This window comes from Coffea eugenioides, chromosome 3, assembly GCF_003713205.1.
Source record: "Coffea eugenioides isolate CCC68of chromosome 3, Ceug_1.0, whole genome shotgun sequence".
Classification (NCBI taxonomy): Eukaryota; Viridiplantae; Streptophyta; class Magnoliopsida; order Gentianales; family Rubiaceae; genus Coffea; species Coffea eugenioides.
Window position 1 is genome coordinate 5,395,748 of NC_040037.1, and position 20,203 is coordinate 5,415,950.

The window sequence follows — 20,203 nt, forward strand, 5'->3', positions numbered from 1 at the left end:
TTTTGTAATCTAAATGATTACACGTCATAAACTCCACGCTTTCAAAAACAACTGGAACAAATGACAGGCTGAGAACACATTATTAGTAGAAAACACTAGTTTTATTCATCATGTATTCTTCTAGTCTTATAAAACTCTAGATAACGTCGCTGACCATTTTCATCATGCTACCATGTTATCTTATTTTCAATGCAAAATCTATTGACAAAACAAACTATCATTTCATTAGCAAGAAAAACTCATTGCCTATTAACTTGAACAATCCAATTCCATTTTAAAATTCTCTAATTAATTTCTAGAAATTCGTTGCAATTCCATTTCAAATGCATTAATAAAAGAAGTCATTAGGGCCTTCATAATTGGAAGTAGTTAGGCATAAAATACTTGGTAATAATAAGCTATGTTAATATCATCTATATCGACTCTATATATTGACCCTTCTATTTTAATAATGAGTTTTCATTTTACTTTCTTACGTAACAACCCTATATAGATATCATAATATAATGCAAAAGACGGCTTATGATTAAGATAATTTTTTCGATGATGTTAGAGTATCCCATTTTCCTAAATTTTTTAAGTAAAATATTTGAGTTTAATTTTTTTTTAAAAAAAGAATCCGGATCACTTCTATACATTGTACATTTATCAATTTCGGTAATCTCATTTAATATATTGGCAAGAAACCAAATTAAGTATTCTTTAATGGAATGCTTGGTCAAATTCACAATGGGATCCACCTTACTCCAACTGTCTTAGAACTCTGATTCCAGACATCTCTATCCCTAATAACAAAAAAAAAAAAAAAAGAAAGAAAAGAAATTTTGTTACAAAATACTTAAAACCTCACAATTTTGTTAATTTAAAAAAAGGCAACTAATCAAATCAAAGAAGTCCCTCCTTTTTCTTTTTTCTCTTCTATCTCTTGAAGGAAAGCTGAACTGTGTGTTGTATTTGTTGTTTCTGGTATGTGTTGTGTGTTTTTTTCCCTTTCTTTGGTGAATGAATGATGCCACCACAACACAGCACAGACTCAAAGTGGTCATCACTCATTACTATTGCTTCACCAACAACAGCTACAAAAATCACCAGTCTTCTTCCCTACCTAAACTGAAACCATCTTTTTGCTGCTTTTCTCTCCTTTTTCTTTCTCTTTTTTTAGGGGTGGGTTTTTTCTTTTTCCTTTTTTCATATATATTTTTTAAGATATACTCTTATGCTAATCTTACTTTACTCCTACTTCTTAGTCTCTCCAAAAAGACACCCTCCACACTGAAAAAATAGCACTGGAAGGCTAAAATCAATCCAATTCAAAATTCTTGCTGGGTTCTTGGAGGTGAATTCTGGGTCTTTTGATTTTTCTGGAATTTTGCTCCTTGGGTTCTTCTTTTTGTTTATTTATTTTTTTGGTGACTTTATTTTAGCTCAAGGTTGTGTAAAGTGCATCTTGGCTGTCTTTTTGGATCAGGTGTTTAATCGAATTATGGTAGAGTTTGAATCTTGGCTCTGACTTTTATCCTGAATTGTGGTCAATATTGTGTGTTTTTTAGTTCTTCAATTTTGACTCTAGTTTTTGAGGAGTCAATGTGCTATTTTCAGTCCTTCCTTTTTGTTTTTTGGGAGAAAAAAAAAGAGATTTCGGGTCTCTATTAGGAGAGTTTAGAGAGTGTATTAGAATTTTAATTTTTGCAACATTCGGCCAATTTAGTTGCTTGAGTATCTGTGTATGTAAATTCTTTTAGTCCGTGATGTGTGAAGTGAGCAAGCAGCAAATTTGGAAGGATATTTTGTTTTTTAAACTTCATTTGCTTTTAGTTATTATGGTCAAGGTGATCAGCCAATTTGGTTTGCTTTAATTGGAAAAAAAATCTTGTATTTAAAAAAAGTCGTGAACTTTTGCAATTTGGAATAAATGCTATTAGAGTAATCTTTATTTCCAGATACTATAGCTATAATAGTGAAAAGGGAAAAAGAAGAAGTAAAGTAGATACCGCAAGGCTTAAGTCCAGATGGGTCTAGTTCTAACAACTAGTAAAATTTTTGTTTCCTGTTCAAGAGATTGTCCTATTCATTTTCTCTTATTTTTGTGTCTTATGCAGAGTATATTGATCAGATTCTTTATGGTTGCTGAAGATTACTTTCAGAGTTGATGTGCTGGATGGTTGTGGATAGAAGGGGAATAGTTGAGATTGTGGACTTGTAGCATTTTAGGTTTTGGTGCGATTCTGATCAGAAGTGGCATAACGGACTTGTCAAGCAGATGGAGGCTCTGAGGCGATGGTTTGGAAAATCCCGATCAAAGGATAAGCCAAAGCCAGCAAAGAGGAAGGAAACAGTTAATGGGAAAGAAGGATCAAAACTGGTTGCAAGTGAGGAGGCGCCCTCAAATGCTACCAAGCAGAAGGCTGCAGCTGCTAAGCAGTATATAGAGAAGCATTACAAGGAGCAGATGAAGAATCTTCAGGAGCGGAGGGAGAGGTATGACCTTTATTTTCTATTTGATTGCAATTGGTGTGATTTCTGTAACGAGTGTTGGACAAAATATATTTTCAATGTCTTCTACTTAATACGTTCATTTTAGTTGCAACAGGAATAGGATTATAATGCTGTTTTCATTCAAAGGCTTCAAATTTAAAACAACAGTGGTTGTAATCCCGTTGTTAACCGATAAGGGGATCCTAATGAGCAATTCTTAAGATGATTTTTGTGGTGTCCTTGGTAAGAAAAGGGATCTTCAGTTGCATTACATTTGCACACAATTTTGTAGGAAGACATGCTTGTTGTTTTACATGATCGCTCCCAGGGTGTAGTGGATCATCTGGAAGGATAATATCTCGGCTGCTCAAAGATGGATTGCTGCAAATTTTGGTAGCGACCTGTTAGTGCTGAGGCTGTACTTTGGTGTTAGATGAACAATAGTCATTTATCTTTCTTTGACCCACACGCACATGCGTTGCAGTATGCCCCTTGGACTAGTTGTAATAGACGTCAGGGAGTTGTTAAGGATTGTCTCAGCTGATTGCATGCTTTGGGTAATAAATCTCCTCTGGGCTTATTTAGAAACATGAAAGATTTTTCAAAAAATATCGGCTAGGGGTGTTGTAGAAAAGTTGCTCCAGCTCTATCTTTGGTAGAGGCTTCTCTGATTTTTATGCTTTAGCATTCCACTTTGGAACCTGACAATCAAATTGCTGGTCAAAGAGTCCCAGCTTTTGTGCCTCAACATTTGACATGTAACCAATCTCATATCCATGTTAAGCTCTTTCTTTTGCAGGTACCTATATGATTGTAGGTACCAATATCGATTTGTTAAGCTCTTTCTTTTGCAGTTAAATATCCATTTGTCTTAACATGAATTGCTCATATCCATGTTAACCAATCTCATATCTCGTCTTTGGATATGAAGACAAATGGGACTCCAACTCTGTTGAAGTGCTTAATCTGCTTTCATTACATACAATAACAGAATCCATGGTGGACATTAACAGTAACTTATCTGCACAAATAGAAGAGCAATTGTCAGTCACTTATATGTTGCTTTGTATGTGAAATATTATCAGTAAACTCCTGAAAGATACACTTACAGGGCAAAATAACTAGGATGGCCATGAAAAACCAATTGTAGATTGTCCATATGCAGAAATGAATTAGAAATAAATGTCTTCCTATGAGAAAATGGAACACAAATGTCTCTATTATGGCAAGAACATATCATATTTTATTAATGAGAAATGCAAATTGTTTCTATAGTTTAGTAATTCCTCGAAGATTTTATAAACAGAAGAGGGAACAAAAGCGAATCTCATGTTTAGTTGCTCATTCTAGATTTTTAAATGTGGATTTTTATGTGATATGTCCATGGGCTCCTTTTTGTCAGAGCGTGTCTAATGACGATCAGTTCTCCTTAGTCTGCACAAAACTAACCTTCAGATTTCCTGTGAATTTAAAATTGGCCATTCTGACAACTTTTGAAATGCCAGAGAATTTGGCCTTAGAAAGCAAGTAAACTCTAGCAGTCTACTCGACACAGTTATTCGAAACTATCTACCATCCGTTCTTTTGGTACCTTTCCCTTTTTGACAAATGCTGCCTGTGAACAAGGTGAACTTCTGCACTAGCAACAAAAAGTTCCATGCATTAAAAGTGATCCAGATGTTCGATTTGAAGGAAGGTTGTTTTTAGTGAATATGTCATGCTACGACAAAAAGTATCAAGTCTTTTCAGTATGAAGAGTTAAACTATTTGTCCTGACCATTAAGAATGCAGACTTTGCTTGTCTTTCTTTTGACTAAACAAAGTGCTGCTTGATCAATATATTTTTCTGGCACGGCCTTGTTCTTATCTTGCTTGTATTCTTGTGCCATTCTTTCCTTTTCTTGCTCAGAAACAAGGGTTTTTAATTATTTTGAGTAGAGCATTACAGAGAATATTAATGTCTTTCTTTGTGCTTGCAGACGTCATGTCCTTGAAAGGAAATTGGCTGATGCTGACGTCACTGAGGAAGAACAAAGTAACCTATTAAAGTACCTGGAGAAAAAGGAGACAGAATATATGCGCCTTCAGAGGCACAAAATGGGTTCTGATGATTTTGAGCCATTGACGATGATAGGGAAGGGTGCTTTTGGGGAGGTATGACTCTTTTTGTGGGGGTGTTTGAGCACATGTGGAAAAATCTGTTGCAAAATCCATCAAATTTATTCAGGCCAGAAAACATTCAAATTACCTTTTTTTTTTTCTTTTTTAACATATTACCTTTCTCTTTTCATTGGGCTGTTTTCTTGTCCTAGGTTGGCAAGGGAACATTAACTCTTGGCACTATAGTAGCGTGTTTGTTTTATGTCAACAGAAGAGGTTTTGAAAATGGGATGCACTTTTTCTTTTTCTTTTTCATTTTTTTGAATTTGTTTCCTCAAAATTTATAACACTAGAATTTTGGTGCATAAATATGATTGTCTAGGTGGGGGAAGTTTGTGAATAGTAGAAATGGTCAAAGAGGCGAGTTCTTATATTTTTGTTATGAAATTTTAAGCCTAGTCATTGCGTTTTCAAGTGAGTATAGGATGAAATGGGTGGTGACATAACTCAGTCCACTGTTGATAGGATATGCGTCCTTCAATCCTGTCTATGACATGTGGTTCTGGGTGGGTAACTTTCTCTTTTGTTTGGCCAAAGTCTCCTCGTGCAAATTGTTAACTACTGTTCTTATTTATCCTTTTTTCTCTCTTTTATCCACAAGAATAAGATGAGCTCTGCTGGAGATAGTGATATTACAGATTAACAATGTTTTTATTACAGGGATTGATATATGCTTCTCCTTTATTTATTATTTGTTTTGTATTGCAGGTTAGGATCTGCAGGGAAAAGACCACAGGCAATGTATATGCTATGAAAAAACTAAAGAAGTCGGAAATGCTTCGTAGAGGCCAGGTAGAGGATTATTTTCTTATTGATCTTTTCTTAAGGATCGTTTCTTGTTGCACTTTTCTCCTTAATCTTTCGAAATATATTCTTGTACAGGTTGAACATGTGAAAGCAGAAAGAAATCTTCTGGCTGAAGTTGACAGCAATTGCATCGTCAAACTTTATTGTTCTTTCCAAGATGAAGAGTATCTTTATCTTATTATGGAATATTTACCTGGTGGAGATATGATGACTTTGCTTATGAGAAAGGATACGCTGACTGAAGATGAGGCCAGGTTTTATGTTGGGGAAACAGTCCTTGCAATTGAATCCATCCACAAACACAATTATATTCATAGGTCAGTTAAGTTATTCTGACAATTGCTTTTGGGTTTATTTTTATTTTCAAACTTGAGAGTAAATGTTCTATAGCAGGAATAATTTGTTTTTCATTGACATTTAACAGAGATATCAAGCCTGATAACTTGCTCCTAGATCGTAATGGGCATATGAAATTGTCTGATTTTGGGCTATGTAAGCCGTTAGACTGTAGTAACCTTCAGGAGAAGGATTTTTCAGTTGGGAATAATTACAGTGGTGCTTTGCAAAGTGATGGGCGACCAGCAGCACCAAAGCGAACTCAGCAAGAGCAGCTGTTGCATTGGCAAAGGAACAGGAGGATGCTTGTAAGTTCCTGCTGTGAATAATGTTGCATGGCATAAATGACTTCAAATTAGAAAAAGTAACAAGGAAAAGTGCTATATAGTCAGGTAGATAGAGAGGTTGTCTTCATCTGCCAGTGTTTTATTTTTCTCTTGCCCTTTTATTGCTCTTTGTATCCATGCCTCTGTGTATTCTATTTGTTTCTCAAATGGCTGCAGTATAATCTGGTTTCAGATCTGGTGTTGTTCCTTAAACAAGCCAATTGTAACGAGATTGTTCTACAACGTGCCCTTATTTCATTGTCTTTCCTGCCTAAAGTCATTTGATTATGTCTCAGAATCAACACATACTTCGACATTTCCTGTACATGATGACCTGTCTTCTTCTCTTTTTTGTGAGTGGATTAACATTGCATGTTACCTTAATAAGTTATTTACCTTCTAAGTTTTCATATATGTATGTCACACGCTTATTGGTTAGCTCTATTGCTGGAACTTGAATTTCTGGTATCCTTTTGAATATCCAGCTTGCAAGTTTTGGGAACATGCTAAATTGTCTAGGTCCTTTCCTCTTCTTTTAGCAGATCTGTTTAGGAGATGATGTTTTCAGACTCTTGAATTATGAAGACTTTGTGGAAGAAGCATATGTTGACATTTCTTTTTTCTTTCTATATTTTGAATATGCAGGCCTACTCAACTGTTGGTACGCCTGATTATATTGCTCCAGAAGTGTTGTTGAAGAAGGGCTATGGAATGGAATGTGACTGGTATGTATATTGTGGCATTCATTCGCCTCCTACAACAACAAGAAGATTTATGTTAAGCAAAATTATCTGGACTCTTTTTTTTTTTTATAGGTGGTCTCTTGGTGCTATTATGTATGAGATGCTTGTTGGTTTTCCCCCTTTCTACTCGGATGAACCTATGTCTACTTGTAGGAAGGTAATAATGTTTTTCCATTTTTGATTACAGTTCCTCATCAACTATGTTTCTACTTGTTGCTTTCTTGGACATGGCCAAGTAATTTTTTTTTTTTTTCTGTTTGTTGCAGATAGTCAACTGGAGAACGTATCTAAAATTTCCTGAAGAGGTAAAACTATCCCCAGAAGCGAAAGATCTTATCTGTAAGCTATTATGCAATGTGGAACAAAGGCTTGGAACGAAAGGCGCTGATGAAATAAAGGTTCCTTTTCATCGATCTAATCTGAAAGTTGAAATCTGATTTTGATAAAAGAATTGCAGAGTGAGAAATTCCTGGTGCAATATTTTCAGGCTCACCCATGGTTCCGAGGTATTGAGTGGGACAAGTTGTACCAAATGAAAGCAGCATTTATTCCAGAAGTTAACGATGAGTTGGATACCCAAAATTTCGAGAAGTTTGAAGAGGTGCACTAGACTTTCCTTTTAAACATCTTCAAGCTATGGTTACTCTAATCTCAGCCAGTCCTACTCAAACATTATTATTTTTCTCATGATCAATTTACATTGTTGTAGGGTGATAGTCAAGTTGCTACATCAGCCAAATCTGGTCCATGGAGGAAGGTTGGTTTATGACGCTCCTTTATACACATGTTAAACTAATGAAGCACAGCATTTCTTTTAGTTGGTGGTTACTATTGTTTCTCTTTCACATGGTGCTCTGTTATTTTATGTGGTGGTCCATGTTCATGTTTGCTGTCTACTGATAAGTGAGAAAAGTTTGTCGCAGTAAAATAGTTGAAGCCTTTGTGCAAGTGGTTTTAGTTGTGATGTTGGTCGCACGTAGTATGTTATTAGCTTGCTGTGAATACAACTGTATCCCATTCGCAAGTTTGGGTTGTAGAGAATTTGTAGGGTCAACAGATTAAAGAATTATATCTAGGCTAATACATTCAATCTTCCATGAATTTAACATTCAAACTCTTACTGAAATTTTGTTTTTTAGTAAATTACATTATTGTTAGTGAATATCAGAAACTTTGTTTTATCAAAACAGACTGTCAGTTGCATTGTTATCGAAATAATAAAAAAATAAAAAATAAAAAAGAAAAAGAAAAAGGAAAGAAGAAGTCACTGGCCAAAGCCTGTGACTAAGAAAGCATGATGGCAACTCCTCTACTTAAAGTGCTACTTAAAGCATGATGACTAAGAAAATTTTGGACGTCTAGATACTTCTATTTCTTAAATTATGCTTGTTTTTTATTATATAATAATGCTTGCTTACGTGTGATATTGCAAGGAAAGTGTTCATGCTTGTGTACCATTTCATTGTTCCTTTTATTGTTGCAGATGCTCTCATCTAAGGATGTCAACTTTATGGGTTACACATACAAAAACTTCGAAATTGTCAACGATCATGAAGTTCCTGGAATTGGTATCAAGCTTCTCCATTTATATTCCAGTTTCATGGGTTCCTTTAGTTTTCTAATAAAATGTGGCAAAAACATAACAGAAATTTGTGCTTGATGCTTATCTTTAGCTTCATGTGATATTTACTAGGGGGAAAATTTTCTAATGTGGCGTACTCAATTTTAATGGTTCTGATAGGTTTCTGAAATGATTTTCTTTTTTCAGCTGAACTGAAGAAGAAGAGCACTAAGCCTAAGAGACCCACTGTCAAATCCCTCTTCAGTATGTTTCTTTATACCCCTTGTCTGTTCATCTGTTTGTAATTTGTTTATAAGTGTCTCTTTACATTGATACAACTGTTTCTGGTTGTTTATTATGCCATGTGACTGTTACCAGAATAGGAAGACATGCTCCTTGTGCTAATTATAAGTATGAAGAGAGAAAAATGTGTAGTAATTGTTGCGTCCTCCCAGTTTCAGATACACTTTGTTGCAGGTGTTCCTTGGATGCTGTTTTGATTTTGAACTAATGATGGATTTTGCATGTAAATGGCAAAAGTCAAGTTATAGATGGTTGCTTGCTTAAATGGACAAGGTTAAAGTCCAAAGAGTAATACTTTCCGGAAAGAGTGCTGTGTGTGTTTATGTTTCCTTCTGGAAAGAGAAGCTGTATCTTGGCTGGGGAACATATGAAATATAATGATGAATGTACTTGTTTGTTGCCTGAAGTCTTTCACATTTCCTCGTTTCCTTGTCATTTCGCATTTTATTGTTGGCAGGCTGTTTCTTTTGATTGTAGCTATGGAAAGGAAGTTGCTTTCGTACCAAAAGTGAATATCCAAGTAACATGTACCACTTGTGTCTACAAAATGAGACATGCTCGTTGAAATTTTCTCCTTTCCTTGTATGTTTTCATGATACTGTTTGAGTCCCATCTTTCTGTTGCAATTTATATATCTAAAAGGTTCGGTACCGTAGACAACTCTGGTTAGTTTACTAGTTCGGACTACTAAGATTCCTCTACGTATGAAAAGCAATCTGTCGGGGACCCGTCTGATGTGCGCCGCACAATCTTGATGAAGTCTCACCCACAGTCTCCACTGCTGATAGTCTCGATTTGGAATAGCTACTATTAGCATTAGTTAGAGGTGTCAAAATGGATGATTTGGACGAATTTGAATTGGTTAAAATGAATAATGGGTATAAATGAGTCAAACTATTTATTCCCATTTAATTAGATGGGTATAAATGGGCAAGTCAAAAAATTCTTGTTTGATTCTGTTGTTGTTTCTTTTGCAATGTCTTGTTTGTTAGGCATCTCCAACTTTACTTGATGAAAAGGTATTCTACTGACTTTACCCACGGTCATCTTCCATTACCCTTGGACAGCATTCCCGTCCCAAAAGAGGAGGTGGAAAAATTACTTAACCTCACTGCTCAATTCAAACTTTAGAAATTCGTGTTTTAGCATGTTGGTGATGACTCAAAATGGATCTTGTGCTGTGTCATAGAGGGTCTGACTTCATCCATCCCATAATTGCATGTTCATATAGGTCTACTTGTTACTTGATGTTCTTTTGTTTTGTGCATTTCACAGTTTTACGGCTTGACTCCACCCTAGAATTGCTGTGGCTATGTGATGTGATTGGTAAAAGATACATGGAAATGCCAAATTCAGAGTTTTCTGATCTCCTTATGTTTCATTTCGCAGATGAGGAATCAGATGCTTCTTCAAATCAGTCTGCTCAAGGAAGCTTTCTGAATCTATTACCTCGGCAATTTGAAGTTTCGAAACGGGGGGAACCATGAAAAATGACTAATCTGTGCATAACTTCAGATGACTCTAGCAATTGCCGGACAGGATTAAGTTAATTATGACCGAATAGCTTCTGTTACAGCTGTTTTCGTTTTTGTACACCCAAAGTGTAAGTATGCATGATGAAGGCGTTTTGGCGTTTGTTACAGTTTGCATTTGGATTGGCTCGGCTTTGATCGTGATCTGTGTAAATTATCTCCAGAAAGTATATATATATTCAATTCTTTTTGGATAGTTGCAAAATGTGCAAGTCTTCTGGTTTTTTTCTGGTGTCAAAACTGTAGAGAACTGATACAATAGCCTGTTCTTGTAATTACCTTTCTTGATACAGCTTTAGTCATAGCAATACCAATCTTTAAGTTTACAAAGCTTTGAATTTTGGGCTCTTATATCTGATTATTCTCTGACTCTAGCTTTCTCTTTCTGATTGGTTCATACCGGCGAAAACAATTCATCACAGGTTTCTGTTCAATTAATGGCTATGTAGCTTTCCTTCGTCTGCAACCATGGACAAAAATCTGCAGATGTACCATGTTCTACTCCACAGGATAAATTATGAATGGTGACAAATGTCTGTGAAGGCTCAAGATTTGGAAGATTTATCCTATTCTGTCATAATTACCCTCTTTTTTTTCTTCCCTGCACTATGGAAGAGCGTCATGTTCTTTGTTCTTCCATTGTCTTATTGCTGCCTAGCTCATCAATTCAAGAATTGGTAGATGTTGAAGCAAGGGTCAATCCAGAATTGGTTTAGAGTTGACTACAATCCTGAAGAATTGAACTTTTCGAACAAATGCAATATATTTTCTTCACAATTTCAATGTTTTTTGGATGGATTACCGTTACAATATGATACTCGAACTGATCAAATTCTTTGTTCTTCGTTAGTCAAATTTTGTTAAGATATTATTATAACTAACACTTAATTTTAAAGTGATGATATTCACATTAATAACTCGCAAATATTCACATTGATGACCAAAAAATAGTGGGACGAACACTAAAATCTAGTGAAAATTGAACAAAAAATCTCTAATTTATGGCTAATAAAAAGAGTTGAGGAAAAGAAAAAAAATTCTCAAAAACTAGTATAAACCCGGCCCAAGGCCCAAGCAGCACTTTGGTCAATGCCATACTAGTAATCTACTGATCTCCGTTCTTCCCCATCTTTTTCTCTCTTTCTTCTCTTTTGGCTCTCCAAAACCCCCAAATCATGCAGGTAAAAAACCCTAAAATTTATAGATAAATTTTCGATACAACAAAATTACCGTTAGATTCGATTCCAAAATCCATTCCGTCTTCTCCGTCAGCTTATTTTCATGAATTATTATGCAAAATCGAATTTTAATAACCCTAAATCCTTTCCTCTAAACCCTTCCCCTAAAACCCTAATCTTCCAATATTTTCCAATTGCATTCAATTTAATGATTTTTGTTCCCGTATGGGTGCAGGCGAGCGACAGGTTTAATATAAACTCACAGTTAGAGCATTTGCAAGCTAAGTATGTGGGCACTGGCCACGCCGACTTGAACAGATTGTAAGTTTGCAATTCTCTCCCTTTTTTTTTGACTGGATATGATTTATGATTTTTGGATTTGGTTTTAAATTTTGGAACTTTATAGTGAATGGGCAGTGAACGTTCAGCGGGATAGTTATGCATCGTATGTTGGGCACTACCCAATGCTAGCTTATTTTGCAATTGCAGAGAACGAATCAGTTGGTAGAGAACGCTATAATTTCATGCAGGTAAAGTTCTGCAATTTCAGAAAGATCGATTCTTGCTCTATTTCTTTTTCTCTGGATCACTTGGTGTTGATTTTGTTCCGTATGCTGCTTTGTCATTCTAACATCTTATTTTTGCCCACTTTAGAGGTGTAATTTAATTGATGACTGTTTCAGGAAATAACCAAGTTGCTAGGTTTGCGGTTCTTTCTTTCCTTTTGTTCCCTGTCGTTTTAGTACGTAATATGTTGCTTCATGATTAATTAGGCCAGTTCATTTTGCCCTTTCTAAGCAAGGAGGGCGGTGCTTTTCTCTGTTGGGTTGCTTTACCTGTTTTTAGCTAGTAGTAAAGTGTCCCTTCTTGTTCGAAACATCAACTTTTCTCATGTTTTGTACTTAAAAATATGAGGTACATTGTGGGTAGTTGTGCAAGTTTGATAATACGACCTGGTGTTTAGTATAAAAGATGAAAAGAATGACGAAAGTAAAAATCAAGCTAGCTGCTTTGAAATGATGAATGAAAGATGTAGTGGTAGCATCAAGTTGATGATTTCTTTTGAGTTTTTGATGTGCCTATCCGTTTCCTATATCCTATATCAAGCTGAATCACAGGTAATTAGAATTTTGTGAATATGGTCCACCTGTTATATTAAGGAAATGCTGGAGATGCAGGATTGCCACTTTGAAGGATTTAAAGTTACCTTATCTTGGATAATTTTGTTTTTTCCTTGTCAGTTTTCGTGTGTGAAAAAATTTAATTGTTCTGTAGTACTCTTATTGTATTTCCTTAACTAAAACTAAGAGGACTGTTGGATTTGCTTCCCTGAATGTTGCAGAAAATGCTTTTGCCCTGTGGTCTCCCACCTGAGAGAGAAGATGATTGAGAATTGCAAAGTTCAGATTTTAGCATTGTCCTGCTGCATGTTTGGAAGCTGAGATACTATCTTTTGTTTATGATGTACTCAGTACAGCTTTAGGGATGTGATTTCTGTCACTGACAAGGGCATATGTATGATGTGTATCTTGAATTTTCATGGATGTTACTCTTAATGTAACCATTATAATTTGATGGGATACTTTGTTCTCCAATTGCCTTCTGGTTTCCAATGGCTGTGTTTGAGTCTTTTGGGTTTTATCTTTCATGTATGTTAGATTTTGTTCCAGGCAGCCACCTGATACAGCAGGAGAAATTTATGCCTTGATTAATTCGACTTTGGAGTTAGGGAGGTCATTGTCATCTGGATACTTATGGATACCAAATTAAGGATCTGAACCACCTAATCCGAGTTTTGGATGATCGGTAAGAAGGAAGAACATGAAATGGAAGAAACGCTTTCAGGTTTTAGTGTTTTTACCTCCATCAATGTCACATGGAGACATTGAGTTGGGAACAAATGCACCTGTTTGTATGTGTTTATTCTTTTTTGAGATTGTGGGATCCTTTTTGATAGTTGAACGTTGGAGAACCAGGGCATAATTAGTGGGGATAATTACTTGACGCACGATAAACATTGTGGCACATATGATCGGGAAAAATCACTTCTTGGGAGTTTTGCATTCCAATTTCCATTTCCATTTCCATTCAACTCTTTTTTTTTTTTCAGTAAAAGCCAAGTTGGAATTGGGGATGGTTTTGGAAATATAATTTCTTTATAAAAGCATGAAGAAATTTACTTGAAGACGGCTTACAATAATTAACGAATTCATTAGCAATCGTGCCTCGTGTGTGGGATGACTGTCCTTGAAGGTTCTTAGGAAGCCCATGGGGGCATACTCGGAAACAGAAAGCCTGCTGGGGAGGAGCATAGCCTCGCTCCCGTCCTACTCTCCAATGAAGCTCCAGCTTAGGCGGTTCAGTGTTGATGAACACAGAGCAGAAAGCCGCGTACGTACTTTAAATCAAATCTTCAATCTGTGAATCGTGTAATAAATGTTAAAACGAGCATAAAAGTTGAATCTTTATTAGTCCAATATTTCACAAATATTCCAGCAAAATCCCATGAGTACTTGCTATCAAAAGTCTCTGAGGGCTTTCCTCGAACACGAATCAGTCATCAAGACAAAGCACCAAGCAAAAGAACTCCATGCACGACTCATCAGAACAATGGCGCCAGTATCAGCAATTCTCAACTCTAAGATCATCTCCATTTACTCGAACTTTAACCTTTTACAAGATTCTTTAACTCTTTTCAACACTATTGATTCACCACAGCCCACAAAGGCCTGGAAATCCATCATTAAATGCTATGCTTCAAGCGGGCTTTTCTTGAATTCCTTTACTTCTTTTAATGAAATGAGGTCTGTCGGAAGAATCCCAGATAGAAATGTGTTCCCTTCTGTGTTAAAATCTTGTGTGCAATTGAGGGATCTAAGGCTTGGTGAGAGTGTTCATGGCTGTGTTATGAGGCTTGGCTTGGATTGTGATCTTTATACTGGGAATGCATTGATGAATATGTATGCCAAGTTGCAGCTTCCAAAGGCCCAACAGCCGTTTGATGAATTTCCTGAAAGAAAGAAGCAGGTAGGTAGCTTTAGAAATAGTTGGATGGGAATTAATCATCCAGATGAGGTTAATGTACATTTAATAAGTGGAGTTGGGTTGAAAGATATGACTGAAAAGCCTATAGAGATGGAAGCTTTAGGAATGGATACAGTAAGGAAAGTTTTCCAAACGATGCCAATAAGAGATGTTGTTTCATGGAATACGATTATTCAGGGAAATGTTCATGGTGGGCGCTATAAGGAAGCTTTGGGAATGTTAAGAGAAATGGGAAATTCTGACTTGATGCCTGATTCATTTACTTTGTCTACTGTGCTTCCTATCTTTTCTAAGTATGTTGATCTCAAGAAGGGAAAGGAGATCCATGGCTTTGCAATTAGACATGGGTTCGATGGAGATGGTTTCATTGGGAGCAGTTTGATTGATATGTATGCAAATTGTACCAGGGTGGAGGATTCATATAAATTGTTTAGTTTGTTACCTCAGTGTGATGCTGTTTCTTGGAACTCAATTATAGCAGCATGTGTACAAAATGGTAGGTTTGATGAAGGCTTGGAACTGTTCAGGCAGATGTTGAGGGCTGATATTGAGCCTCTGGGACATTCATTTTCAATAATAATGCCGGCTTGTGCTCATTTGACAACCCTAACTTTGGGGAAGCAGCTTCATGCATACATAATTAGGACAGGGAATGTTGAGAATTTATATGTAGCTAGCTCACTGGTGGACATGTATGCTAAATGTGGGAACATAAAAAATGCTTGGTGGATTTTTGATAACATGGAAATACAAGATTCAGTTTCCTGGACAGCCATGATTATGGGGTATGCAATGCATGGGCATGCTCGTGATGCCATCTCATTGTTTGAGGAAATGCAGATGGCAGGAGTGCAGTCTAATTCTGTGGTCTTTGTTGCTGTTTTGACTGCTTGTAGCCATGCTGGATTGGTCAATGAAGCTTGGAAATATTTCAGCACTATGACTCAAAATCATGGGATTGCTCCTGAACTGGAACATTATGCTGCGCTTGCTGATCTTCTTGGTCGAGCAGGAAGACTACAGGAAGCTTATGACTTCATCTCTAGCATGCATATAAAACCAACAGGGAGTGTTTGGTCTGCACTATTGTCTGCTTGCCGAGTTCACAGAAATTTTGAAATGGCTGATAAGGTGGCTAAAGAAATATTTAAGATTGATCCCGAGTACACAGGCGCTTATGCTCTTTTGTCAAATATGTATGGTGCTGCTGGAAGTTGGAAAGAGGCTCAAAAAATAAGAATCACCATGAGACGAAAAGGCATGAAGAAGAAACCAGCTTGCAGCTGGATTGAAGTTAAGAACAAAGTACATGCTTTTGTGGCAGGAGATAAATCTCACTCATTTTATGGTCAGATAAATGAGGCTCTGCAAGATATTTTAGAGCAAATAGAGAACGAAGGTTATGTGCCTGACACAAGTGAGGTTCCACATGATGTTGATGAAGAGCAAAAGAGGTATGCTGTGAGCACTCATAGTGAAAGGCTAGCAATAGCATTTGGTATTATTAGCTCTCCTGCTGGGACAACCATTCGCGTGACAAAGAATCTTCGTGTATGTGTGGACTGCCATACAGCAATAAAGTTCATATCAAAGACTATGGGCAGGGAGATTATTGTCAGAGACAACATTCGTTTTCATCATTTCAAGGATGGTAATTGTTCATGTGGAGATTATTGGTGAGAAACTGTGTGATGGCATCAATCATGTAGATACCAGAAGTTTGTGTTTGTTATATTGTCAGTTGACGATCAAATCTGGAGTATCCTTGGGTGATAGATGGTGCTTATATGTAATTAACCATTATCTAAAGGTGGAGTGCATCCTTTTCTGGTTAACGCTGAGATTCTATGACCCTAAAGTCTTAGATGAGGTTGAATGCTTTAGTGGTGAAGGTCAGGGCACCTTTATCTTTTGCATTCAAGTAAATCTATAGCTAAGACAGAGCAGAGATTTCTAGTTTGCCCAAGTTTTTGACAAACCCTTTTATTGCTTTGGTGGCTACTAGAAGGTGTTATGTATATATATCCAATCTCAAACCCTGGTAAGTGGGAAGGGAGTCAATCAACATGCCTGCTCAAACCTAATTTTATTTACTCATCAAACAGAAGTCTTCTGATAGCAATTATTGGAGAAACTTCTTCATATCATATTCTGGAGGGACATTTTTGGTACTATATCAGTATTGCTCATTAATGGATTTTTAGCTACTTGGATGTATATGCAAGGTGAGGGCAAAAGCTTTCACTATGAGGAGGTAAGCCCATTTATATCTGGCATACATGGTCTTATATAGCACTAGTAAGCATTTGTCTGAAGCGGAGTGTATTTGTGCTATCTGTGACTTGAATTTTGATTGTTTGTACAATTTGAGCTTAGATTGTTAATGACTGTTTTTTCATCTTCTACCTCAATTGGCGGGAAGTCTTTGTTGCATGTATATTGTGGCAAAGGATAATGTTTTATATATGACTGATGGATCATCCCGATAGTAATCATGTTGAAAGCTCCTGACTTTCTGGCTGTGATTTATTTGTGTAAACTAACGATGAATATTATTCAGAACTTACACCGATGGTAGGTTTTAGAAGTTACCTTTTTTTCTTTTGAGCATTGAAATAGATAGTAGTTTTTAAGAGTTACATGGGATTGATATGCACTGGGTTCTCATGAAAGAAGGCTTTGTCAGTTTTAATTACTGCATATTATGTTATCACAGTCTTTTTGAGGAGTTTAAGGGTAATATTATTGAACATCATCTGTGGAAGGTTGATAAATTATGCGGAGGTCAGACTTCTGAGATGTAAGTCCCACCTTGTTTATGTCAACTCTTTGTTCCACTGACATTTCAGTTATGGGACTGTCATTTCCACTTACTGGAAAATTCAGTGGAAAGAGTAAAATTTACCTATGTGTTGCTTCAATAAGACAGAAGATTCAACTCTCTAATCTAGAAATTTAAAAAGGATCCAGCTAGGAAATGCTACTAACTGGATGTATGAAGCTTTAGACTTTCACTTTGAGAATTGGATTCGTTAAATGAAATTGATCGGATAACAGATAGAGCTTGATTGGCTTCATAATACGGGTTCACTCAGAATTTCAATATTTGGTTTAGTTCGGATATTTTCTTAATTTCTTTGGCAGTTCGCATAATGCTTAATGTATCTTGTGCATTGTTAATTAACTTTCATTTGGACAAGGATTTCATTCAGCGTTTGTTCATTTTCTTTTTCACTGGTGTGATTACAGAAAGTTCTGCTCCAGATTGAATCAGTAAAAAGAATTTCTAGCAGGTCAAGTGGGTAAATGAATTGATGACTAGCGGTCCTGCATGAGATCCCATTGTTATGGTCGTCTAGTGAATATTCTGGTGAAGATGTTCGAAGCTGGTATGTGGTGTCATACTCATGAGGCCAGAAAAGCATGTTCTACTGTGGATTGCTAATGTGGGGATGATTGTGACAACTTTACCAGTCTCAAACTCTCCTGGAAGACGTTCAGAATTGGTATATGGTTTCATATAACTTTTGTTCACGTATTGGAGAGCCAAATTTTCTCCTTCAATTGCTTTTTTTTGTGTTTCCAAATCAAGCATTATTCTGTTTCATTTCCATAATAATTGCTCTCATACTGTCAATATCTGCTGTTGTCCATTGTACAGTGAATTACCATTGCACTCGAGACGTTTATATTGTCCGACTTGCTGATCATTTTAAACAGCCAGCAGGATGACTTTCAAGCAAAACCAACAACGAAATTCTTGGAGAAGAACCGTCGTAAAATGTTCAGAAAAAGATAAAAAAAAGAAGAAGAAGAAGACGGTCTGCTACAAATCTGGAAGGCGAATGTAATTGAAGTTTCGATCTACTAGCATTGTAGCTGGATATATGTAGTTATATATGTTTATGCTCAGTATGTGTAGACTTTATGATGGATAAAGGACTTTCAACTTTGTTATGTCAATACATGGGGAAAGTGATGAATGATGTTCTCGTGTAGTTGCTCCAAGTTTAAGCTAGGTCATGATGGATTTCTGCCCTGTTTTCCATGCAAGCATATGAGGTGAATCCATCAAGCTAGCTATGCTCTTCGAGCACAAGACAAATGTTCATAATTTTCTCCATTTTAGGTGGATCTTGCTTCAGTTTCCATTGACCATAACCTTATATTTCTAGCTTTGGCCTTCATAATGAAGAGGTCCTGCGCAAAGAAGAAAGTAAAGAAGGCAAGGGGCTAAGCAAACACAGATGATATATGCACCTCTTTAGCGTCAATGTTGCGTCCTATTTTAGTGGATATTCCAAAGAGAACCAGAAGAACAATAATTCTGCACAAAGGGATCTAATTGACTACGTTAAGCTTGAATCAAGAAATGAACTGATTATTCTCGAGGTCACTTGGGTCACCTACTTTTCTTTTTTCCTGTCTGGTGGCATGTGAAAGCAACATCTCAGATATGGACATAGTTAAAGTCACCAAAAGGTATTTCAGAGATGAGTTAATTCTCAGCCTAGATTAAGAGGAAAAGGGCAGAAAAAGAAAATAGAGCAGTGAAAAAAAAATGTTTCATTCTACATTGTAATCTTCAACTTCTCACCAACATCTTGAAGTCTAGCCAGTGGTCTCCCTCCTCTAAGAAGGTTAGGCAGGGTGTGGAAGGTGAGACAAAAGTTGGCTCCTGGCAAGTCAGTGATCATCTTCAGTTTTATGTCTTTAGTTTTATTGTTTTCTTGCCAAACTGAGAAATGAAGACAATTGTTGAGTGGACTTGGTCCACAAGTTATGTCATGTTCTAAAGGTTTGATGATCTCTTCACCAGACAAAAACAGGGTAGTAGTGTTCAATTTAATGGATCTTAGTGCCTAATAGAGCATCATTGGCTGATCAGGAGATGAGATTATGATCCTCTTTTTTTTCTCTTTTTTTTTTCAATTGTAGTATAATCAAAATATAATGAGGACAAAGAGAAGCACATTAGCCACATACACAATTGCATTAGAAAAATCAAAGATAAATTCCAATAGTTCCAAAGCTTTTGGGCTTGTAAAGTGACTTAGAAGATGGAGTAGGAAAGGGAAGCTTGAAGAAAGGTCAAATCTCAAAAAATTGCAATTTAAAGTCTTTTAAAAGTTGAAGTGGTTATCCGTGATCTTCACGGAATCATGTGGATTTAGACTATTCTTAACTTGTTATTAATACATTTTTCAACCACTTTTTTATCTCAAAAATGTCAGATCGTTACAGTATATATTTATTTTTTGACAAAAATATCAAAAAATAGCAATCCAAACAGACTTTTTAATTTTCCTTGCAAAGTTAACTAAAGAAGAGATGAAAGTTCTCTCTTACATGTGCGTTAAGTATCATTAACATGAAAGAGAAAAGGTTAAGTACAGTAATACAGGTTAATCATAATTTAACAGTGAAACAACTAAAAAATAAGACAAGACTTTCATCATCTTTCCATTCAACAAATTCTAGAAAAAAAAAAAGAAAGACTATTTTATAGGCATAGTGATATTAACTGCATGACAGCATTAAATACTCTCCCGTCCCACTTTGATAGTCCTGTTTTTCTTTTTCGTCTGTCCCAAATTATAGTCCATTTTCCAATTGAAGAATATAGTTGTATTTTAATTTTTCTATAATACTCTTATTCAATGTAAGTTGTCGTTACTATAAACCTACCCCATTTAATGAGAGTTGATTCTTTTTTTACCATCAATTCAAGTTTCCA

The 20,203-nt window shown here is 36.2% G+C and overlaps 3 protein-coding genes across 5 annotated transcripts; all 3 read left to right on the forward strand.

Annotated features, from left to right (window-relative positions):
* The first annotated feature begins 967 nt into the window (after positions 1–967).
* On the forward strand, positions 968–11,006 carry LOC113765497 (serine/threonine-protein kinase tricorner). Of its 2 annotated transcripts, none has more exons than XM_027309704.1 (15): positions 968–1,164; positions 1,248–1,336; positions 2,100–2,478; positions 4,455–4,629; positions 5,344–5,427; positions 5,518–5,759; positions 5,867–6,086; positions 6,750–6,829; positions 6,920–7,004; positions 7,114–7,245; positions 7,335–7,448; positions 7,557–7,604; positions 8,331–8,415; positions 8,616–8,672; positions 10,101–10,594. In XM_027309704.1, the coding sequence occupies exons 3-15, from the start codon at positions 2,261–2,263 to the stop codon at positions 10,196–10,198; spliced, it is 1,638 nt and encodes a 545-aa protein (XP_027165505.1). In that variant the 5' UTR covers positions 968–1,164; positions 1,248–1,336; positions 2,100–2,260; the 3' UTR covers positions 10,199–10,594. The 2 variants fall into 2 exon arrangements, 1 of the variants encoding a protein (XP_027165505.1); XR_003467727.1 differs by lacking the exon at positions 968–1,164 and adding an exon at positions 10,666–11,006 and having other exon boundaries at positions 1,189–1,336; positions 10,101–10,314.
* A 326-nt stretch (positions 11,007–11,332) lies between these two features.
* LOC113765209 (uncharacterized protein At4g14342) lies at positions 11,333–13,034 on the forward strand. Its single transcript, XM_027309301.1, has 4 exons — positions 11,333–11,424; positions 11,657–11,742; positions 11,828–11,951; positions 12,764–13,034. The coding sequence occupies exons 1-4, from the start codon at positions 11,419–11,421 to the stop codon at positions 12,809–12,811; spliced, it is 264 nt and encodes an 87-aa protein (XP_027165102.1). The 5' UTR covers positions 11,333–11,418; the 3' UTR covers positions 12,812–13,034.
* Positions 13,035–13,926: 892 nt separating this feature from the next.
* LOC113767008 (putative pentatricopeptide repeat-containing protein At3g23330) lies at positions 13,927–16,177 on the forward strand. 2 transcript variants are annotated; one of them, XM_027311180.1, is made up of 2 exons: positions 13,927–14,444; positions 14,517–16,177. In XM_027311180.1, the coding sequence occupies exons 1-2, from the start codon at positions 13,927–13,929 to the stop codon at positions 16,144–16,146; spliced, it is 2,148 nt and encodes a 715-aa protein (XP_027166981.1). In that variant the 3' UTR covers positions 16,147–16,177. The 2 variants fall into 2 exon arrangements, with proteins under 2 accessions (XP_027166981.1, XP_027166982.1); XM_027311181.1 differs by having other exon boundaries at positions 13,927–14,385; positions 14,557–16,177.
* Positions 16,178–20,203: the final 4,026 nt, after the last annotated feature.